Consider the following 20,521-nt stretch of genomic DNA (forward strand, 5'->3'; position numbering starts at 1 on the left):
AATTCAAATTTCTCCATCTGCCATGGTGGGATTCGAACCTGGCTCCCCAGAATCCTGGTGCAGTGACAATGCACTATGCCACTACTTTCCCATGATGTGTTGTGCAATCAGCATGCACCTCCCTTCACTTGCCCTCGCTTTACGTGCTAATCAGCTCAGTAAGAATAAAACTACAAGGATGGAAAACAGCGGAATGTAGCAACCCTGCGTGTGGACAACGGTCAACAAAATGGCTTGTGGGCCGCACTCAGAAGCCAGATGGGCCATAGGTTGTCCACAAGTGGTTTAGACAATACGTTCAAGTCTGCCTCTGAAGCGAGAGTACCAACCCTGAGCCAAACCACCCCCCAATTTATTTTTTGCAAAGTGACTCTTTTTGCTTGTTGCTTTTACCCCTTATGCCCACCTGCCATCTATGTCCCCATCTGCCCAATAAATAATCCAGCCTACACAACCACACAACGTATCAAATTGAATACTTGCAAATTATAACTGAAGCTCAAAGATGAAATAGGAGACAAGATAAGAGATACTTGCTCTTCACGTCAATATCCTGACCACAGTTATAATCACTTATCCAATCAGCTCTTAATTAAACTCAAGTTTAATTAAATAATATATACAAAATAAGACCCCACATAGCACTTTGTATATGAATAACAGTTAGCTACACATTGCATGAGCTGAATTCTTTCAAAGATGGCCAAAACTATATATATATATCCTTTGTAGCAAGTACAGTTTCAGCATTTTGCATTTTTTCTTGCATTCCGATGAGTTTTCTCATTTCAGTTTGCTTCATCGGAGAGACTCAGAAAAGCCTCTTTCAGCAAGCCTCTTTGGCAGCTTATTTGTCAGGAAAACTGTGGCATCTCATTAAAAGCTTCAAAAACTCCTTTTAAAATTACAGCGACGGGTTTTGAGATTTCTACTTTGTACAACTTCTTGTCGGGGGGGGGGGGGGGTGGAGGATACAGAAGCACGTCCGTTTTAACTGCACAGTGTTAAGTTGGTCTCGTTTCTTCCCTCTTCATCCTCGCTTTTCTTCTTGCGTTTGGTCTCTTTGGTTGATCCAAACGTTTCTGTAATTTTCGACCGGAATGATTTGCAGAGGTAGAAATACAAAATGGGGTCTAAGCAAAGATTGAGGACAGTCAGGAGGAAGGTGGATTCCTTTGCGTAAAACAGGGATCGCTGTACGCTGCAGTCCTTCACTGGTTTGTATTGACTTAGTGTGTACGGAGTCCGAACAATGTGATACGGGACAAAGCAAATGATGTAGATGCCGGTCAGGATGAAAACGTGCCTCAGAGTTTGCTGCACGTCTTTCTGAATCTCTCTGTCCTTGTTTTTGTATAGTTTTTTCACCACGAGGAAGTTGGAGGTTAGGAGCATCACTGAGACATTCATGAATATTACAATGCAAATGAAATTGGTGAGGACGTGCCAGTGCAGTCCCAGGGTGATCTTTATCTCCGCACACTTCAGAAGAGGCTTCGGTTCAATGCTTTTGATAGGGATCGCCATGTTTGGCACCATCAACAACAGAACCATGCCCCATATCACAACAGACATCATTTTTGCAAAACCTGGTTCCTGAATCCGCTGGAACCTCGAGTTCCCCGAGAGTTGAATGTACCGATCAATACTCACAAAGCCCAGAAATATAATTGACGAATACATATTGATGTAGATGAGGCATGCGGTGACCTGGCAGTGGAAGATCTTCAAACCCCACGGAGCAATGCCCAAGTCCACAATTATTTTGAAAGGCAGGGCCAAACTCAGCAGAAAGTCGGCAGTCAGTAGGTTAATCAGATAGATGTTGAGGCATTTTCTGGCCTTCCTTTGGCTAATAAACGCCCAAAGTGCGATGCAACTCCCAATGATGCCAATCAGGAAGATTAAGTAATAAAAATAAGTGAAAGCCTCCATATTGTTATTGATTACACAAGGTGCACTGGAGTTGTTGGATGGTTCCGAATTCATTGTGTGAAGTTTCAAGCAAAAAAAAGTGAAACCTAACGTTCTAAGAGCTGAAACGAGAGAGAGAGAGAAAAATTAGATTGAAAAATAACTTTTGGAACGGTTGTAAATCAAGTCAAAGACAATCAATTATTTAAGCATTTCTGACATGGGACGTGGGTTCTGAGTGTTGGGGGGGGGGGGGGGGTTACACAGTCACGGGTGAGCGAGACCGAAATAAGATACATTCAGAGACCATCAGCAAATAAACCACGAAAGGAAACCAGACTTACTGTGTTGATAAAACAACGTGTTGAAATGTTAGATGAAGGTTGATTCTTGTTGACCCTGGAGTTGCTGCCAGCATGTAAGTGAGGGTGGTTGGGGGGGGACACGGGTGTGTTAAATCGGCAGATTACCCCCTCCCCATCTCCCTCCGTTGCTCATCTGAGTTTGAGAAAGGAAGAATCGACCCCACCGTCTTAACTCCGCTTGTAGGAAATGCTTGGCTGAGTCAGGAAATGGGTCACCTGCTCGGCAGTGGAAGGCTCACGGTGACCTTTTCTGAAGTTAAACATCGACAGACACAGTTATCTGACCTCTTGTCTCGTCATCTGGGTAACTTTTACACGCCCACCACCCTGTACATTCCCAGTTATGCTGTGCTCCCTGCCTGAATTTCCCTGATTACTCACACTTCTCGTTCACCAATCGCCCTTTTACGGTTTACCAGAATGCGTGGAGTTGCTGTCTTTCTGAAGTTTGAACCGTGTGGATGGTCAGCCCTGCTACCAAGAATCTCTCAACTGCAAAGACAAACCTTTACTTTCTCCCCAAGCTCCATCTCACAAGTTTGAAGCCCCTCCTGCCCCCCCCCCCCCCGGTTATGTTGCCCACAGAGCTCAGCCTCCTGATGGAGGGGACACAATTACTCAGGGGCAAACTGAGTTTGCAGCGGAATTTCAGAACCTCTGTCTGTCCCCCAATCTCCCCCCCAATCCCCTCTCAAGAAAATAAAAACACACCAGAGGAGCCTTTTAAACATTCGCTTCTGCAAAGAGGAAGCCAGAAAGAAACGTTGATGTCACAACCACAGTGGAGGAGGAGGAAGTGAAACAGGTTAGGCTTCAGAGATAGGTGGTGGCAGCAACATTAAAGCACGCCAGTGCCGCAAATCGTTCAGAAGGAGCAAACTATTATTATTTTTTTTTGCAATTTAATGATGATGGAGAGAGCAAATCAATTCACGTTATTGCTGCGTTTTTATGTTTGCAGATAAAAGAAAAGATAGAAAGAGAGAAAAAAAAGCAAGATTAATTTTCGTAGGGTCCTTAAAAAAACCCCTTAAAATCCCGGAATCCCCACGCATTGAGAAGGCTGGCTCTGTTCAATCTCTGGGTGTGTTCACTTTGAAAGGGACAAGTTTGCAGCCTCGTGGACGGGCAAGAAATACAATCCTTCCCAGAATTGCAACTCCCCTACCCATCCAGAATGAGACTTCAGAAAGGTGGAAAAGCTTGGAAACTTGATTCAAGTCACCGCAAACCAGTCTGACACGGTCCAGAGCAAGTTAAACCATTCCCATCCTGCGCTGCTTAAACTTTAAAACACCATGTATAAATGTATAAAAAAGGAAAAATAAACATCAACCGTTTGAGCATAGCCCAGTCATGCTTGCAGTTTTGCAAAACAATAAAAGCGGCCCCGGCCTCCCATGGCTTTAGACAATCCAGCAGCCCTTTGATGCCCCCCCCCCCCCCCCCCCCAGGTAGAGCAAGAAAAGGAAAGTGACTCCTTACCGTAGTGGATTTTTTTTCTGAATGAGCTTCAGGAGCTGCGGTGCAGGCGGTGGAGCAGCAGCCGCCAGTACTGTGCTGTCGACAGCGGCGGTGTCGTGCGGAAATCTAACCTCCTCTTTGCTCATGTTTTCCTCTTCTTTCAGAGTATGGTTTTCCGTGGGATGTGCGGTTGTTTGAGAATGAGTTGATTGACGTCGATGAAACTGAGCTGCTGGTGCTCTGTGTGCGCGCGGTATTGCACTCTGCACCCGAGCACCTCCTGCACGATTGGCTCTTCTACATCCTTTCAGAGTCTTCTGTTTAAAAAAAAGGCTGACAGCACCCCCCCCCCCCCCCCCAACCCCATCCCCCCCGAAATGCTTCCCTGTACGTTGCATCCAGTGCCCCAACCGTTATTTCACAAATGTTGCAGGACAGATTCTATGTGTAACCTCTAGACAAGAATTGCAACTCCTTTTTTTCCTCCTTTTGCGAAACGTGGGAAGCAGGGGCTGGTTTAGCTCACTTGGCTAAATTACTGGTTTTTAAAGCAGATCAAGCAGGCCAGCGGCATGGTTCGATTCCCGTACCAGCCTCCCCGGACAGGCGCCGGAATGTGGCGACTAGGGGCTTTTCACAGTAACTTCATTGAAGCCTACTCGTGACAATAAGCGATTTTCATTTTTTCATTTTCCTTTCATTCACCACGTCCCTTATTGGATTGGATTTGTTTATTGTCACGTGTACCGAGGTACAGTGAAAAGTATTTTTCTGCAAGCAGCTCAACAGATCATTCAGTACATGGAAGAAAAGGGAATTAAACAAAATTCAAGAAAATACATAATAGGGCAACACAAGATATACAATGTAACTACATAAGCATTGGCATCGGATGAAGCACAAAGTGTGTAGTGTTAATGAGGTCAGTCAATAAGAGGGTCATTTAGGAGTCTGGTGACAGTTGGGAAGAAGCTGTTTTTGAATCTGTTCGTGCGTGTTCTCAGACTTCTGTATCTCCTGCCCGATGGAAGAAGCTGGAAAAGTGAGTAAGCCGGGTGGGAGGGATCCTTGATTATGCTGCCCGTTTTCCCCAGGCAGCGGGAGGTGTAGATGGAGTCAATGGATGGGAGGCAGGTTCGTGTGATGGACTGAGCGGTATTCACAACTCTCTGAAGTACCTTGTGGTCCTGGGCCGAGCAGTTGCCATACCAGGCTGTGATGCAGCCCGATAGGATGCTTTCTATGGTGCATCTTTAAAAGTTGGTAAGGGTTAATGTGGACATGCCAAATTTCCTTAGTTTCCTGAGGAAGTGTAGGCGCTGTTGTGCTTTCTTGGTGATAGCGTCAACGTGAGTGGACCAGGACAGATTTTTGGTGATGTGCACCCCATGGAATTTGAAACTGCTAACCATCTCCACCTCGGCCCCATTGATGCTGACAGGGGTGTGTACAGTATTTTGCTTCCTGAAGTCAATGACCAGCTCTTTAGTTTTGCTGGCATTGAGGGAGAGATTGTTGTCGTTACACCACTCCACCAGGTTCTCTATCTCCCTCCTGTATTCGGACTCGTTATTATTCGAAATCCGGCCCACTATAGTCGTATCGTCAGCAAACTTGTAGATGGAGTTGGAACCAAGTTTTGCCACGCAGTCGTGTGTGTACAGGGAGTAGAGTAGGGGGCTATGTACGCAGCCTTGTGTGGGCACCGGTATTGAGGGCTATTGTGGAGGAGGTGTTGGTGTTCATTCTTACTGATTGTGGTCTGTTGGTCAGAAAATCGAGGATCCAGTTGCAAGGTGGAGAGCCAAGTCCTGGGTTTTGGAGCATTGATACGAGCTTGGCTGGGATTATGGTGTTGAAGGCGCAACTTCAGAGAGTTGTGAATACCGCTCAGTCCATCACACGAACCTGCCTCCCATCCATTGACTCCATCTACACCTCCCGCTGCCTGGGGAAAGCGGGCAGCATAATCAAGGATCCCTCCCACCCAGCTTACTCACTCTTCCAACTTCTTCCATCGGGCAGGGGATACAGAAGGCGGAACTGTTGTAGTCAATAAATAGGAGTCTGATGTAGGAATCCTTGTTTTTGAGATGCTCTAGGGATGAGTGTAGGGCCAGGGAAATGGCGCCTGATGTGGACCGGTTGCGACGGTATGCGAATTGAAGTGGGTCAAGGTGTTCCGGGAGTATGGAGGTGATGCGCATCATGATCAGCCTCTCGAAGCCCTTCATTACAACTGACGTCAGGGCCACCGGGTGGTAGTCATTGAGGCACATTGCCTGGTTCCTCTCTGGTACCGGTATAATGGTGGTCTTCTTGAAGCAGGTGTCCCCAACTTCCTTCTCTCCAATTCTCTTTGCCCCCACCCCCCAAAGTACAAAGGGCGGCACAGTGGCACAGCGCTTGGCAATGCTGCCTCACCGCCCCGCCAGGGACCCGGGTTCGATTGCGCTCTCGGGGGGGGGGGGGGGGGGGGGGGACTGTCCGGGTGGGGTTTGCACGTTCTACCCCTGGCCCCGGGGGTTTTTTCCTTGTGCTCCGGTTTCCTCTTTCCTCTCCCAGTCCGAAGATGTGCAGGTTAGGTGGATTGGCCATGGTCAATGCAAGGGGATAGGCGGGCGAGTGGATCTAGATCGGGTGCTCTTTCAGAGGGTCAGGGCAGACTCGATGGGCTGAATGGCCTCCTTCTGCACTGTCGGCATTCTATGGAACTCCATAGTTTGACGCCAGCAATCCTGCAATATCTCACAGGTGTAGCCGTCGTTCATTCTGTATGAATGAATATTGTTCAGGAAGTTATTTGGTCGTAACCGCGTCCAATAATGTTCTCAGTCGAGGCCCACACAGTGCTATGAGGAGTGCCATGATTTTCTTCAACCCTAAGAGTAGTGAACTCCACACAGGGGTGGAGCCTAGAAACTTTTGGTCTTTGTTACCTCCTAAACGCGACTATTCCAATCATCATGTGGCCATTCCCTCCACCTTCCACCCGTCATCAATTTCAGCTCATCTATAACCCAACCCACACCAAGTCACATTCACTCATTGACCCTGTCTTTTGCTGACCTCCGTTGGCTGCTGGTCCCACCCTGCCTCAGATTCGTAATTTATGCACTTGCATTCATATTCCTCAGTCCTCCATGTCTCTATAGCTTCCTTCAATGCTCCAACCCGCCGATGATCTCTGCGCTCCTACAGTCCCGGCCGATTTTCCATCACTCCAAATTTTGGCATTTATAGCAAAAAGAATTGAGTATAAAGGTACAAAAGTGTTATTGCAACAAAACAAGGCATTGGCGAGACTGCACCGAGAATATTGTGCACAGTTTTGGTCCCCTTATTTGGGGAAAGATGTGACATTGGAGGCAGTTCAGAGGAGGTTCACTGGATTGATTCCAGAGATGAGAGGTTTGTGAACTTATGAACCTATCAGTGGTCATGCCTTCAGACGCCTACTTCCTAAATTATAATAATAATAATCTTTATTGTCACAAGTAGGCTTACATGAACACTGCAATGACGTTACTGCGAAAAGCCACGAGTTGCCACACTCTGGCACCTGTTCGGGTACATGGAGAGGGAGTTCAGAATGTCTAATTCACTTAACAGCACGTCCTTCGGAACTTGTGGGAGGAAACTGGAGCACCTGGAGGAAACCCACGCAGACACGGGGCGAATGTGCAGAGTCCGCACAGACAGTGACCCAGGCCGGGAATCGCACCTGGCACTATGAAACCACAGTGCTAACCACTGTGCTACCCGGCTGCCCATTCGATGGGCCGAATGGCCTCCTGCTGCACTGTAAATTCTATGTAAATATATATGCCCAATGAAAATGCTGTCATCAGCCACTCATTTTCTTTATCCTCCGTTAAGCTGTTAATTTAAACTTACCATACTGACCCAGCTTTTCATCATTTGCCCCCATATCTCCTTACGTGGCTCGGTGTTTGAGTTGTTTTCCTGTTGCTCCCGTACGTAAAGCCATTTCAGATATTTCAATACCAACCCGCCAAAGGAGCACCTGACCTAGGCCCACACCCCTACCCGTAATCATACCTTTGGACAGTACCCTTTACTATCCAATTTAGCATGGCAAATCCACCTAACCTACACATATTTAGACTACTTCATTTTCACTGATCCATTGCAGCAGAATAATAGGTTGTGCATTATATTTTCTGTTTTCCAAATTCATTTGTTTCTGGGGAATGACTTTTGCTTGGAAATGTTTTTGTATAAAATATATTGAATATTTAAATAATGTGTGAAACTTGGTGAACCAGGGTAATGTCGGAACAAAGATCATCCTGTGATGTTGTTGGGATGGTGTGGATGAGCAGAGAGATCTTGGTGTCCATGTACATAGATCCCTGAAAGTTGCCCTCCAGGTTGATAGGGTTACATAGAAACTTACAGAGAACAGACAGTGCAGAAGGAGGCCATTCGGCCCATCGAGTCTGCACCGACCCACTAAGCCCTCACTTCCACCCTATCCCCGTAACCCAATAAGGGCAATTTATCATGGCCAATCCACCTAACCTGCACGTCTTTGGACTGAGAGAGGAAACTGGAGCACCCAGAGGAAACCCACGCAGACACTGGGAGAATGTGAAGACTCCGCACAGACAGTGACCCAGCGGGGAATCGAACCTGGGACCCTGGCGCTGTAAAGACACAGTGCTATCCACTTGTGCTACCGTTAAGAAGGCGTATGGTGTGTTAGCTATTGGTAGAGGGATTGAGTTTCGGAGCCATGAGGTCATGTTGCAGCTGTACAAAGCTCTGGTGCGGCCGCATTTGGAGTATTGCATGCAGTTCTGGTCGCCACATTATAGGAACGATGTGGAAGCATTGGCAAGGGTGCAGAGGAGATTTACCAGGATGTTATCTGGTATGGAGGGAAGATCTTGTGAGGAAAAGTTGAGGGACTTGAGGCTGTCTTCGTTAGAGAGAAGAAGGTTAAGAGGTGACTTAGTTGAGACATACAAAATGATCAGAGGATTAGATAGGTAGACAGTGAGAGCCTTTTTCCTTGGATGGTGATGTCTAGCACGAGGGGACATAGCTTTAAATTGAGGGGAGATAGATATAGGACAGATGTCAGAGGTAGGTTCTTTACTCAGAGAGTAGTAAGGGCATGGAATGCCCTGCCTGCAACAGTAGTGGACTCGCCAACATTAAGGGCATTTAAATGGTCATTGGATAAACATATGGATGATAAGGGAATAGTGTAGATGGGCTTTAGAGTGGTTTCAGTGGTTGGTGCAGCACTTCGAGGGGCGAAGGGCCTGTACTGTGCTGTAATGTTGTATGTTCTATGTGTATTCACAACCTTGTCTTATATCGAGTGGCTTCTGGATCTATTTGGAGGAGACTTTTGGTCTCGAGGCATCTCGGGCAATGATTTCAAGTCGGGGTGTACACCGGGGAAGTTTAAATTATTCATGTTATCTCCCCAGATCAAGAAAGCTTTGACAGCAACGTGTAAACAATGTGTGACTTATCTGAGCTCCTTGATAGAGCCAGTGAGCCTGTTAAGATTGCAGTTGGTTCTATAAGAGATACGTATAAACATGCCACGTGGGTCTCAGAATCAAAGAGATGTTTTGGAAGCTTATGATAATGATTCAAATTTCAGTCTGGAGCAACCCAGGTGTGTCAAATTGCTATAGAGATAGGCTATGCAGGAAGATACTCTTTTATTGGGTTTTATCTCTACGATTTCTTCCAGAAAATTAAGCTACAGGTTGGATAAGGCAGATATTCTACCAGGAGATGTAAAGCAGTGGAAGCCCCAGCAGAGGGCTATCAGAGATCAAGGATGTTTTCTGATTTAAAGCCATTAAGCAAGAATGTGTATGAGGCCCTTGATTGAGTTGTAATAATAATAATATTTATTAGTGTCACAAGTAGGCTTACATTAAAACTGCAATGAAGTTACTGTGAAAATCCCCCACTTCACCTGTTCGGGTACACTGAGGGAGAATTCAGAATGCCCAATTCACCTAACAAGCATGCCTTTCGGGACTTGTGGGAGGAAACCGGAGCACCCTGAGGAAACCAACGCAGACACGGGAAGAATGTGCAGACTCCGCACAGACAGTGACCCAAACCGGGAATCGAACCTTGGGACCCTGGCACCATAAAGCAACAGTTTTGACCATTGTGCTACCGTGCTGCCTATTGGATAGTGAAGGAGAGTTGAAGGGTCACACTGCCGAATACTAGTGGATAGACCCCAAGAAATCTTATGCCTCAGAGAATAGTGGGAACACCGAGGACGACCAAAGTGAATTCCTGAGTGCTGTGACACACCTTGGTTTGGTCCCGGGAAAAGTGAATTGATCCTCAAGGCCTGCAAAGTTTTTAGAGAAACTCTTGGGTGGATGAAAACTGGGTTTAAATTAAATTATTTATGTTCTTGAGAATTTTGGGTTTAAACACCAGTAATTACAAAATGTAATGTAAGTTCAGTCGTGTTTAATGTTTAATTCTTGTACTGTAGAAGTTTTGTTCAAAAACATGAATTCATGTGTTATTTCATAACTAGTACTTGGACTTTCTATTTCTACAGAGATCGTAACAATTGCACCGTGTAATATTCCTGTTGTAAAAGTGTGAATTCTCTCCTTTACCTTGAACAATACCATGGCAAATCTGTGTTATATTTATACTAAAAAGTAAATCATAGAATCTCCACACTGCAGAAGGAGGCCATTCGGCCCATCGACTCTGTGCTGATCCTTTGAAAGAGCACCCTACTTCAGCCCACTCTCCACCCCATCTCCATAACCCTATTACCCCACCTTAACTTTGGACACTAAAGGGCAATTTAGCATGGCCAATCCACCTAACCGCACAGCTTTGGGCGGTGGGAGGAAACCGGGGCTGCTTGAGGAAACCCACACAGACACGGGGAGAACGTGCAAACTCCACGCAGACAATTACCGAGAGTCAGAATAGAACCCAGGTCCCTGGTGCTGTGAGGCTGCAGTGCTAACCATTATGTCACCGCGCTGCCCAACTCAATGAGTGAATAGCAGACATATTGGGCGGGATTCTCCGACCCCCTGCCGGGTCAGAGAATCCCCGGGGGCAGTGTGAATCCCGCCCCTGCCGGCTGCCAAATTCTCCGGCGCCGGGGCTTTTGCGGGGGCAGGACTCGCGGCGCACCGGTCGGTGGCTGCTGGCAGCGCCCCCCCCCCCCCCCCCCCCCCCCCCCCACAGCGATTCTCCGGCCTGTGATGGGCCGAATGGCCACCTGTTTTTGGCGGGTCCCGCAGGCGTAAATCACAACAGGTCCTTGCCGGCGGAACCTGGCTCCATGGGCGGCCTGCAGAGTCCTGGGGCGGGGGGGCGTTGCGGGGGGATCTGGCCCCGGGTGTTGCCCCCACGGTGGCCTTGCCCACGATCGGGGCCCACCGATCTGCGGGCGGGCCTGTGCCATGGGGGCACTCTGTCCCTCTGCACCGGCCGCTGTGAACCTCCGACATGGCTGGTGCGGCAAAGAACCCCCTTGCGCTTGCGCTGGGATGACTCCAGCACACGCTGGCGCTCTGCGCATGTGCCAACTCGCTCCGGCCGGCAGAGGCCCTTTGGCGCCGGTTGGCGTGGCACCAGCCCCACCGGCGCCGGCCTGGCCCCTGAAGGTGCAGAGGATTCCACACCTCCAGAGCGGCCAAAGCCGGAGTGGTTCACGCCACTCCTCGGCGCCGGAGTGGCCCGTCCCGCCCCATGTCTGTGTTTGCTGTCTTGTAGACTCAGCAGCGTGAGTGATTGCAAAATCATCTTGTGGTTATGTTCTGGAGGTGCAGGTGACTCATGTTGGATATTGACGTGCGTACAGCAATCATGTGCTGATGAGTTTTTGTGTCATGCAATCTGGATTGATTAAAAATTGTAATATGCTTTAGATGGCAAATATGATATTTGCCTACCAAAGCAGATCTGCATGCGTGTATGTTAGATTTCATTTCTTGTGACAAAGGATTAGAATGTGAATTTCAACACCATTGCTATTTAAATTTATTAATTAAGCTTGAGGTGGTATATTTTAAAGTTTGTTTTAAGGACACCCGTGCATCCTAAACTTTCCATTTTTAACCCTTCTTGGTGCCTAGTCTTGCTCATCCTCTAACCATAAAACTCGCAGGAGATGTTTTCCTCACGTGCCGCACACTATAGGAATGCAAAATTGTATATTTTTCATCTTTCTTTATCAGTTACCAGTCCAGTTGGAGAGCAGGGGGAAGAGACAGGGGCTACTAAATTCAGTCTAACAGCGTTGCTGGTATCAGTGCCAAAGAAGCTCAGAGACCCCAAGAATGATGGCCAATCTGTTACTGGCATGACGTGTCTTGCTCAGAAGGGGCCAATGTGGATTGGCCAAGTGTGCACTAGAATCGAGCAGGGAAGGCATTTGGGGCATCATCAACATTTAACAGCAATTTGGTGCCTGAACTGCTATTTTGGAGCTCGCTTGTCCTAATAATACCTTCTCTCAAACAATTACAGCAGAACAGGTGTTGAGCTTTGCGAGGGAGCCCCTGTTTCCTCCTCCATCTTGCCACACACACCCACAGCAATGTGTTTAATGTGTTCAGCATTGGGCTTTCAGGGGATGCCATAGAGTTTTACAGCACAGAAAGAGGCTCTTCAGCTCACAGTGCCTGCACTGGCCATCAAGCACCTATCTATTCCAATCCCAGTTTCCAGCACTTGGCCCATAGCCTTGTGTGCCGTGGCACTTATAATAATCACTTATTGTCACGAGTAGGCTTCAATGAAGTTACTGTGAAAAGCCCCTGGTCGCCACATTCCGGCGCCTGTTCGGGGTAGCCGGTCCGGGAATTGAACCCGCGCTGCTGGCCTTGTTCTGCCTTGTTGCCCCACTGTGCTAAACCAGGCTATTCACATTTCAAGTGCTCATCTAAATGCGTCCATGTGCTTTTGACTTTCTTTTGCTGCTACAGTGTTAGTGCAAGTGCTGTGTACTGCGTTGGTGTATTTTGGAAATGTTTTTGGGAGTTGGGAAGGAGTCACTCTGGACTTTGCCCAGGAGTTGATTGGCTTTTGAAGTCCACTGAGCAGAGAGCCTGCTCTCACTTACGGAGGCTACAGAGGAAGAGGAGGGCTCTCAAGAGAAAGCTTGGCGTGTTCAGGGAGCACTGCACTTACACCACCTCAGACAGGAGCAATGATGTAAGTGGCTGTGATTCACCAAGGAGGTGATAATTGAACTATGACACCTCCTATCAGAGGATCCACAGCCGTAGAGCAGGGCGAGGACGGCCCCTGCCAGTCGCTACCAATGTCACTGAGACCCTCAATTTCTATACCTCAATTCTTCATGGCTGGCGCTGGCAGCATTGCCAGTCTGTCCAAGTTCACTGTGCATTACTGCCTTCTGGAGGTAACAGTGGCCCTGGCCAACAGGGGAGGGGACTTCATTGATTTCTCCCTAAGCAGAAGGAGCCAGATGTTGTGATTTTGAATGGTGCAGGGGGGCATCGACTGCACTCATGTGGCTCTGAGGGTGCCACGTCTTAATGTGAGATGTACTGGAACTGCAGGGAATCAACACTTTAAGGATGTGCAGTTGGTATGCGACTATGCGCAGAACATCGTGTTGGAGAATGCTGACTGTTGCGGCCTTCCACCCTATTCTCTCAGCTATTCCTCATGTATTTGAGCCACAACAATGAACCAGAGGCTGGCTGCTTAGTGTTGAGGAATACCCGCTGAGTGCCAATGTTGGATTTTCCAGCAGCGTGGGTTCAATTCCCATAGCGGCTGAGGTTATTCATGAAGGCCCCGCCTTCTCAATCTGGGAGAGCCTGTGACTTTGTTTTGCTGTCACCTGTTTTAAAGTGCAGGCTGGCTTCAGACTTATTCCTCCTCAATATACAACTGTTGGAATTAACAATGAGGGTTAGCTGCTCAACTTGTGGCTCAGGACCCCTCTTTGCTACTTGAACACGTGTGGGGATGAGAGTCATCCTCCCACCAGAAATAGTGTGGAGCAAACCATTGTTCTAAAACAACAGGTTCAGCTGTCTGTCCGACTCAAGAGGAGCCCTAATACTTGCCAGAGCATGTCTCTAAATTTGTGGTGATCTGCTGTATACTGTAATGCGGTTGTCATGTCTCTTGCAAGAATCTTGTGATGGAGGTGGAGGAACAAGGGAGGAGGGATCCGGCACCAGATGGACTGTCTGCCAACTTATCAATTTACCCTTTGATCGTGATTGATTTGACGAGTCACAGTTGTTTCACACTTTACCCCATGGTCCAGGTTTTGTGATCTGAATGCAAATGTTTCACCAGTAACTGTTGCTTTCATGCATTACCATTCATTAGTTGGGCTCCTGTCAATTCTAATCACAGAATGGTCACAACACTGGCCATTCAGCCCGTTGCATCCATGCCGGCTCACTGCAAGGGTAGCTCACTGATGCACTGTCAATTCCGACGAGACGAGAGTAGAGAGTAATCGAGGCTTTATTAAGCAGAGATGTGTAGCCTCCTGCAGCTGCTGCTGAAATGGCTGCAGCTCGGTGAGCACACACATTTATACTCCGCCTACTGGGTGGAGCCAGCAGGCAGGGATCGACCCCGTTACCTGTAGTACAGGAGCCGTACCGCATTACCTCTCGTATACGTATTATACAAAGTGGTGACTACCACATTCACCCCCTGTTAAAAAAGAGTCCAGCAGGGATGGTGGAAAAACTATTTACATGGTATGTGAGCATGTTTAAAGTGTACAGTTTGGTGAAAGTTCACAAATTTAGCCGGTCGGGTGCCTTGATCCTCCGTTCTGAGCGCCGCAGTCCCGGTGGTGATGCAGGCGCCGGCTTGGTCGCCTGTGACTCCAGGAACGTGTAGTCCTCATCTTCATCCCTGGGTGGAACCAATGGGAGGACGGATCGTTCTGGAGCGGGGGCTGTGGTGAGATGCGCTGGGGAGAGGATGGGTGGCACTGGGGCAATTACGGGGGGGGGGAACCAGCTGGTGCCAGGTCCCTGAGGGAGACTGTGTCTTGGCGACCATCAGGCAGGTGGAGGCGTGTAGGCGTACTGCGGGTTCGCATGCAGCAGCTGTACCCTTTTGACCAACGGGTCCGCCTTGTGGAGCCGCACGTGCTTGCGGAGGAGGACGGATCCTGGAGCTGCCAGCCATGTTGGGAGTGAAACCCTGGAGGTGGACTTCCCAGGGAAGGCAAGGAGACGTTCATGGGAGGTTTCATTAGTTGCAGTGCAAAGTAGCGATCAGATGGAGTGGAGGGCATCGGGGAGGACTTCATGCCAGCGGGAGAGGGGGAGATTTTTAGACCATAGGGCCAGCAGGACGGCCTTCCAGACTGTCCCATTCTCCCTCTCCGCCTGCCCGTTTCCCCGGGGGTTGTAGCTGGTTGTCCTGCTCGAGGCAATGCCCTTGCTGAGCAGGAACTGATGCAGCTCGTCACTCACAAAGGAGGCACCCGGTCGCTGTGGATGTAAGCGGGGAAACTGAACAGGGTGAAGATGCTATTGAGGGCTTTGATGACTGTGGCGAAGGGGAATCTGGAGTATTCATCGAACCACGTTCAGGAAGTACGTGTCTCGGTCAGAGGAGGGGAGGGGCCGTTTGAAATCCATGCTGAGGCGTTCAAAGGGACGGGGCCTTCACCAGGTGCGCTCGGTCCGGCCGGTAGAAGTACGGTTTACACTCCGCGCAGACCTGGCAGTCCTTGGTGAACGCCCTGACCTCATCAATGGAGTAGGGCAGGTTGCGGGCCTTTATGAACTGAAAGGACCGGGTGACCCCTGGGTGATAAAAACCATCGTGTAGGGCCCGGAGTCGGTCCACTTGTGCGCTGGAACATGTACATTGGGATAGTGCATCGGGGGGCTTGTTGAACTTTCCGGGGCGATACAAAATCTCATAATTGTAGGTGGAGAGCTCGATCCTCCACCTCAAAATTTTATCAGTTTTGATCTTGCCCCGCTGTGTATTATTGAACATGAAAGCAACCGACCGTTGGTCAGTGAGGAGAGTGAATCTTCTGCCGGCCAGGTAATGCCTCCAATGCCTCCAGTGCCGCACAGCTTCTACGATGGCTTGGGCCTCCTTTTCGACAGAGGAGTGTCGAATTTCGAAGACATGGAGGGTGCAGGAAAAGAATGCCACGGGTCTGCCTGCCTGGTTGAGGGTGGCGGCCAGAGTGACCACTCTCGACCTGAAAAAGGAGGGTCTCGTCGACCGCGTGCATTGTGGCCGTGGCGATGTTGGCCGTGGCGATGTTGGCCGTGGCGATGTTGGCCTTGGCGATGTTGGCCTTGATGCGATTGAAGGCCTGGCGGGCCTCTGCCGTCAGGGGAAAAACTGTGGACTGAATGAGTGGGCGGGCCTTGTCCGCATAGTTAGGGACCCACTGGGCATAATAGGTGAAAAACCCCAGGCATCGTTTCAGGGCCTTGGGGCAGTGGGAGAGTGGGAATGCGGTCGGGTCTGGCCCTAGAACTCCATTTTGCACCACAAAGCCAAGGATGGCTAAGCGGTTGGTGCTGAACACGCTCTTCTCCTTGTTATACGTGAGGTTCAGGAGTTTGGCAGTTTGGAGAAATTTGAAAAGGTTAGCGTCGTGGCCCTGCTGGTCGTGGCCGCATATGGTGACGTTATCTAGGTACGGGAAGGTGGCCCGCAGCCTGTACCGGTCAACATTCGATACATCTCACGTCGGAAGACCGAGACCCTGTTAGTGAAGCCGAAGGGGATCCTAAGGAAATGGTAAAGGCGGCCGTCTGCTGCGAACGCAGTGTATTGGCGGTCCACCTTGTGGATGGGGAGCTGGTGGTAGGCAGATTTCAGGTCCACTGTCGAAAAGACCCGGTACTGTGTAATCTGATTGACCATATCAGATATGCGTGGGAGGGGGTACATGTCGAGCTGTGTGTACCGATTGATGGTCTGACTGTAGTCAACGACCATCCTGTTTTTCCCCAGTCTTTACTACTACCACTTGGGCTCTCCAGGGGCTGTTGCTGGCCTCAATGATGCCTTCCCGCAGCAGCCGCTGGACTTCAGACCTGCTAAAGGTTCTGTCCTGGGCGCTGTACCGTCTGCTCCTGGTGGCGACGGGTTTGCAATCCGGGGTGAGGTTTGCAAACAGGGAAGGTGGGTCGACCTTAAGGGCCGTGATGTCGCAGACGGTGAGGGGTGATAGGACTCCGCCGAATTTTAGAGTTAGGCTTTGGAGGTTGCACTGGAAGTCCAGGCCGAGTAACAGGACAGCGCAGAGGTTGGGGAGGACGTAGAGTCGGAAGTTGCTGAACTATACGTCCTGGACGGTGAGGGTGGCGATGTAGTACCCCCGGATTTCCACGGAATGGGATCCGGAGGCCAGGGAGATTCTCTGGTTAATGGGGTGTACCGTGAGGGAGCAGCACCTTACCATGGCGGGGTGCATGAAGCTTTCCGTGCTCCTGGAGTCAAGAAGGCAGGATGTCTTGTGCCCATCGACCTTTACTGTCATCGTCGCAGTTGCGAGGTTGTGCGGCCGGGACTGGTCGCGCGTGATGGAGGCGAGTTGCGGTTGGTGTTGGTGGGCCCCGGGCTGGTCGGCAGCGGTGGCAGGTGATGAACGGCCCGATGAATTTCCCGATGAGTAGAGGTCCTGAGGTGCTGTCCAAGATGGTGCCAAAGATGGCGGCGCCCATGGGGCGCACATGGCGGGCATCGTTAAAGATGGCGGCGCCCACGGGCCGCACGTGTTCTGCTGGGAAGAAGATGGCGGTACCCACGGATCGCACGTGGGTCTGCAGGAACAATGGGCCTGGGTACAGCGGCGATCGACCGGGTCTGGCACACGGCAGCGAAATGCAGGCCTTGCAGGTTGCGCTCTGTGACGGGCAGCGTTGTCGGGGGTGCTTTGTCTGCCTGCAGAAATAGCACTTGGGGCCACCCAGGGTTGGCTGGCTGCCGCGCGGCGCAGGCTTGAGGTTGGCTGGGGGCGGCCGCTGGTGGGGCCCCGATGTCCATGAGAGCGCTGTGCGGTTGGGGGTGTACGACTGTACGTTGCTGGAGGCTACCGTTAGTGAATTTGCGAGTTGCCAGGTCGCCGCGAGGTCAAGCGTACCCCCTTCTAATAGGCGCTGATGGATGTACGCTCACTGCATGCCCGTAACGAAAGAGTCCCTGATTAAGAGTTGTGTGTGTTCCATGGCTGAAACTGCCTGGCAATTGCAGTTCCTTGCCAGGATGTGCAGGGCTCGCCAGAAATCATCTAATGACTCACCGGGGAGTTGTTGCCGCGTGGACAGGAGGTACCTGGCATAGAGTATGTTGATCAGCCGGATGTAGTTCCCTTTCAGAAGCGCCATGGTCTCAAATGTAGTTCCCGGATAAGGGGAAAAATATTGGAGCTCACCATTGAGTACAGGATCTGGAGTTTCTGTGCTTCTGAGGGCTGTTCTGTAGCTGATCCGATGTAGGCTTCAAAGCAAGCTAGTCCATGGTCGAAGGCCGACATGGCGTTGTCTGCTTGAGGGTGCAGCTCCAGGCGATCTGGCTTGATGCATAGTTCCATTGCTGTAAAATCTTGCTCAATAAATTGATGCACTATCAATTAAGACGAGACGAGAGTAGAGAGTAGTTGAGGCTTTATTACGCAGAGATGTGTTCCCTCCTACAGCTGCTGCCGAAATGGCTGCAGCTCAATGAGCACACACATTTATACTCCGCCTACTGGGCGGAGCCAGCAGGCAGGGATCTACCCCTGTACCTGCAGGACAGGAACCCGACCGTATTACCTCTCATATACGCATTATACAAACAGTGGTGACTACCGCACTCACCTCGTCCCACTCACTTGCCTTTTCCATGTAACCCCACAATTTCTTTCTCTTCAGATAATTCTTTTTGAAAGTTTCGATTGAATCTGCTTCCATCACTCACTCAGCACATTCAAGATCTGAACCATTTGCTGCGTTTCCCCTCATGTCGTCATTGCTTCGTTTGCTGAAGACCATAAACTGACGGCTTCTGGTCCTTGATCCTTCCGCCCATGGGAACATAAGAACAAGAGCAGGAGTAGGCCATCTGGCCCCTCGAGTCTGCTCCGCCATTCAATGAGATCACGGCTGATCTTTTTTGGACTCAGCTCCACTTTCCGTCCTGAGCACCATAACCCTTAATCCCTTTATTCTTCAAATAACTATCTATCTTTATCTTAAAAACATTTAATGAAGGAGCCTCAACTGCTTCACTGGGCAAGGAATTCCATAGATTCACAACACTTTGGATGAAGAAGTTCCTCCGAAGCTCAGTCCTAAATCTACTGCCCCTTATTTTGAGGCTATGCCCCCTAGTTTTGCTTTCACCCGCCAGTGGAAACAATCTGCCTGCATCTATCCTATCTATTCTCTTCATATTTTTATACGTTTCTATAAGATTCCCCCTCTACTTCTAAATTCCAACGAGTACAGTCCCAGTCTACTCGACCTCTCCTCGTAATTCAACCCCTTCAGCTCTGGGATTAACCTAGTGAATCTCCTCTGCACACCCTCCAGCGCCAGTACATCCTTTCTCAAGTAAGGAGACCAAAACTGAACACGATACTCCAGGTGTGGCCTCACTAACACCATGTACAATTGCAGCATAACCTCCCTAGTCTTAAACTCCATCCCTCTAGCAATGAAGGACAAAATTCAATTTGTTGTCTTAATCACCTGTTGCACCTGTAAACCAACTTTTTGCAATTCATGCACCAGCACACCCAGGTCTCTGCACAGCAGCATGCTTTAATATTTTATCATTTAAATAATCATCCCTTTTGCTGTTATTCCTACCAAAATGGATAACCTCACATTTGTCAACATTGTATTCCATCTGCCAGACCCTAGCCCATTCACTTAACCTATCCAAATCCACCTGCAGACTTCCGGTATCCTCTGCACTTTTTGCTTTACCACTCATCTTAGTGTCGTCTGCAAACTTGGACACATTGCACATGGTCCCCAACTCCAAATCATCTATGTAGATTGTGAACAATTGTGGGCCCAACACGGATCCCTGAGGGACACCACTAGCTACTGATTGCCAACCAGAGAAACACCCATTTATCCCCACTCTTTGCTTTCTATTAATTAACCAGTTTCTCCTGAACTATTTTGTTCGGGTTTCGTGATCTTGAACCACCCCTATCAGTACTCCTTCTACCAACGCAATCCCAGGCAAACACTGCAGAATGCCTCCTGGATCATGGGAATGATTCAGACTCGACTTACATAAACTTGTTTCATGCATCATAATTTTTGACAAGTTAGCAGATTAATCATGCAAGGTGGAGATGAGACTGCTCCAGTTTCCTTCCAGTTTCAGCCTGTCGAATTTGACGCCTTTTCTTTAGTGCGGTCAGAATATGTTGGGACAAATGGTGTGGGGCTTCATCGGTTGGTTAAACCTCTCTTCATGCCCCCACTTTAAATCAAGCTTAAACCTCCTGTGCTCATTAATGTTTTTGCCAGCATTGTCTAACTGATTTTTTTCCCTTGTCAGTCAAGAACATTAATGACCCCAAATGAATAGGTCGATTTAACTGAGTGGCAGAATCAGTACAAGGGGCTAAATGGCCTCCTCCTGTTCCTATTGTTGTGGGCCAGGGTTTAGAAAACTCCAAAGTATTTTACGGAGTTCACCTGACCTATAACTTTTATATTGAATTTGGCTAGGATGAGCATAAGCGTCGTCGCTTCAGGTGTGATTCAACAGACCCCGTGGACACTTTCAAA

The 20,521-nt window shown here is 49.2% G+C and overlaps 2 protein-coding genes across 6 annotated transcripts in view; one reads left to right on the plus strand and one right to left on the minus strand.

Annotated features, from left to right (window-relative positions):
• Window positions 1-20,521, plus strand: part of LOC119975763 (mediator of RNA polymerase II transcription subunit 12-like protein) — a 640,706-nt gene that overhangs the window by 168,650 nt on the left and 451,535 nt on the right. The gene's annotated exons all lie outside the window — the stretch shown is intronic.
• On the minus strand, window positions 587-4,030 carry gpr171 (G protein-coupled receptor 171). 3 transcript variants are annotated; one of them, XM_038815610.1, is made up of 3 exons: window positions 3,765-4,030; window positions 2,259-2,529; window positions 587-2,036 (listed from the first exon to the last, which is right to left on the minus strand). In XM_038815610.1, exon 3 carries the CDS (start codon window positions 1,987-1,989, stop codon window positions 991-993), a length of 999 nt encoding a protein of 332 aa, XP_038671538.1. In that variant the 5' UTR covers window positions 1,990-2,036; window positions 2,259-2,529; window positions 3,765-4,030; the 3' UTR covers window positions 587-990. The 3 variants fall into 3 exon arrangements, with proteins under 3 accessions (XP_038671538.1, XP_038671539.1, XP_038671537.1); XM_038815611.1 differs by lacking the exon at window positions 2,259-2,529; XM_038815609.1 differs by lacking the exon at window positions 3,765-4,030 and having other exon boundaries at window positions 2,259-2,800.

This window comes from Scyliorhinus canicula, chromosome 13 (assembly GCF_902713615.1).
Source record: "Scyliorhinus canicula chromosome 13, sScyCan1.1, whole genome shotgun sequence".
NCBI classification, from domain to species: domain Eukaryota; kingdom Metazoa; phylum Chordata; class Chondrichthyes; order Carcharhiniformes; family Scyliorhinidae; genus Scyliorhinus; species Scyliorhinus canicula.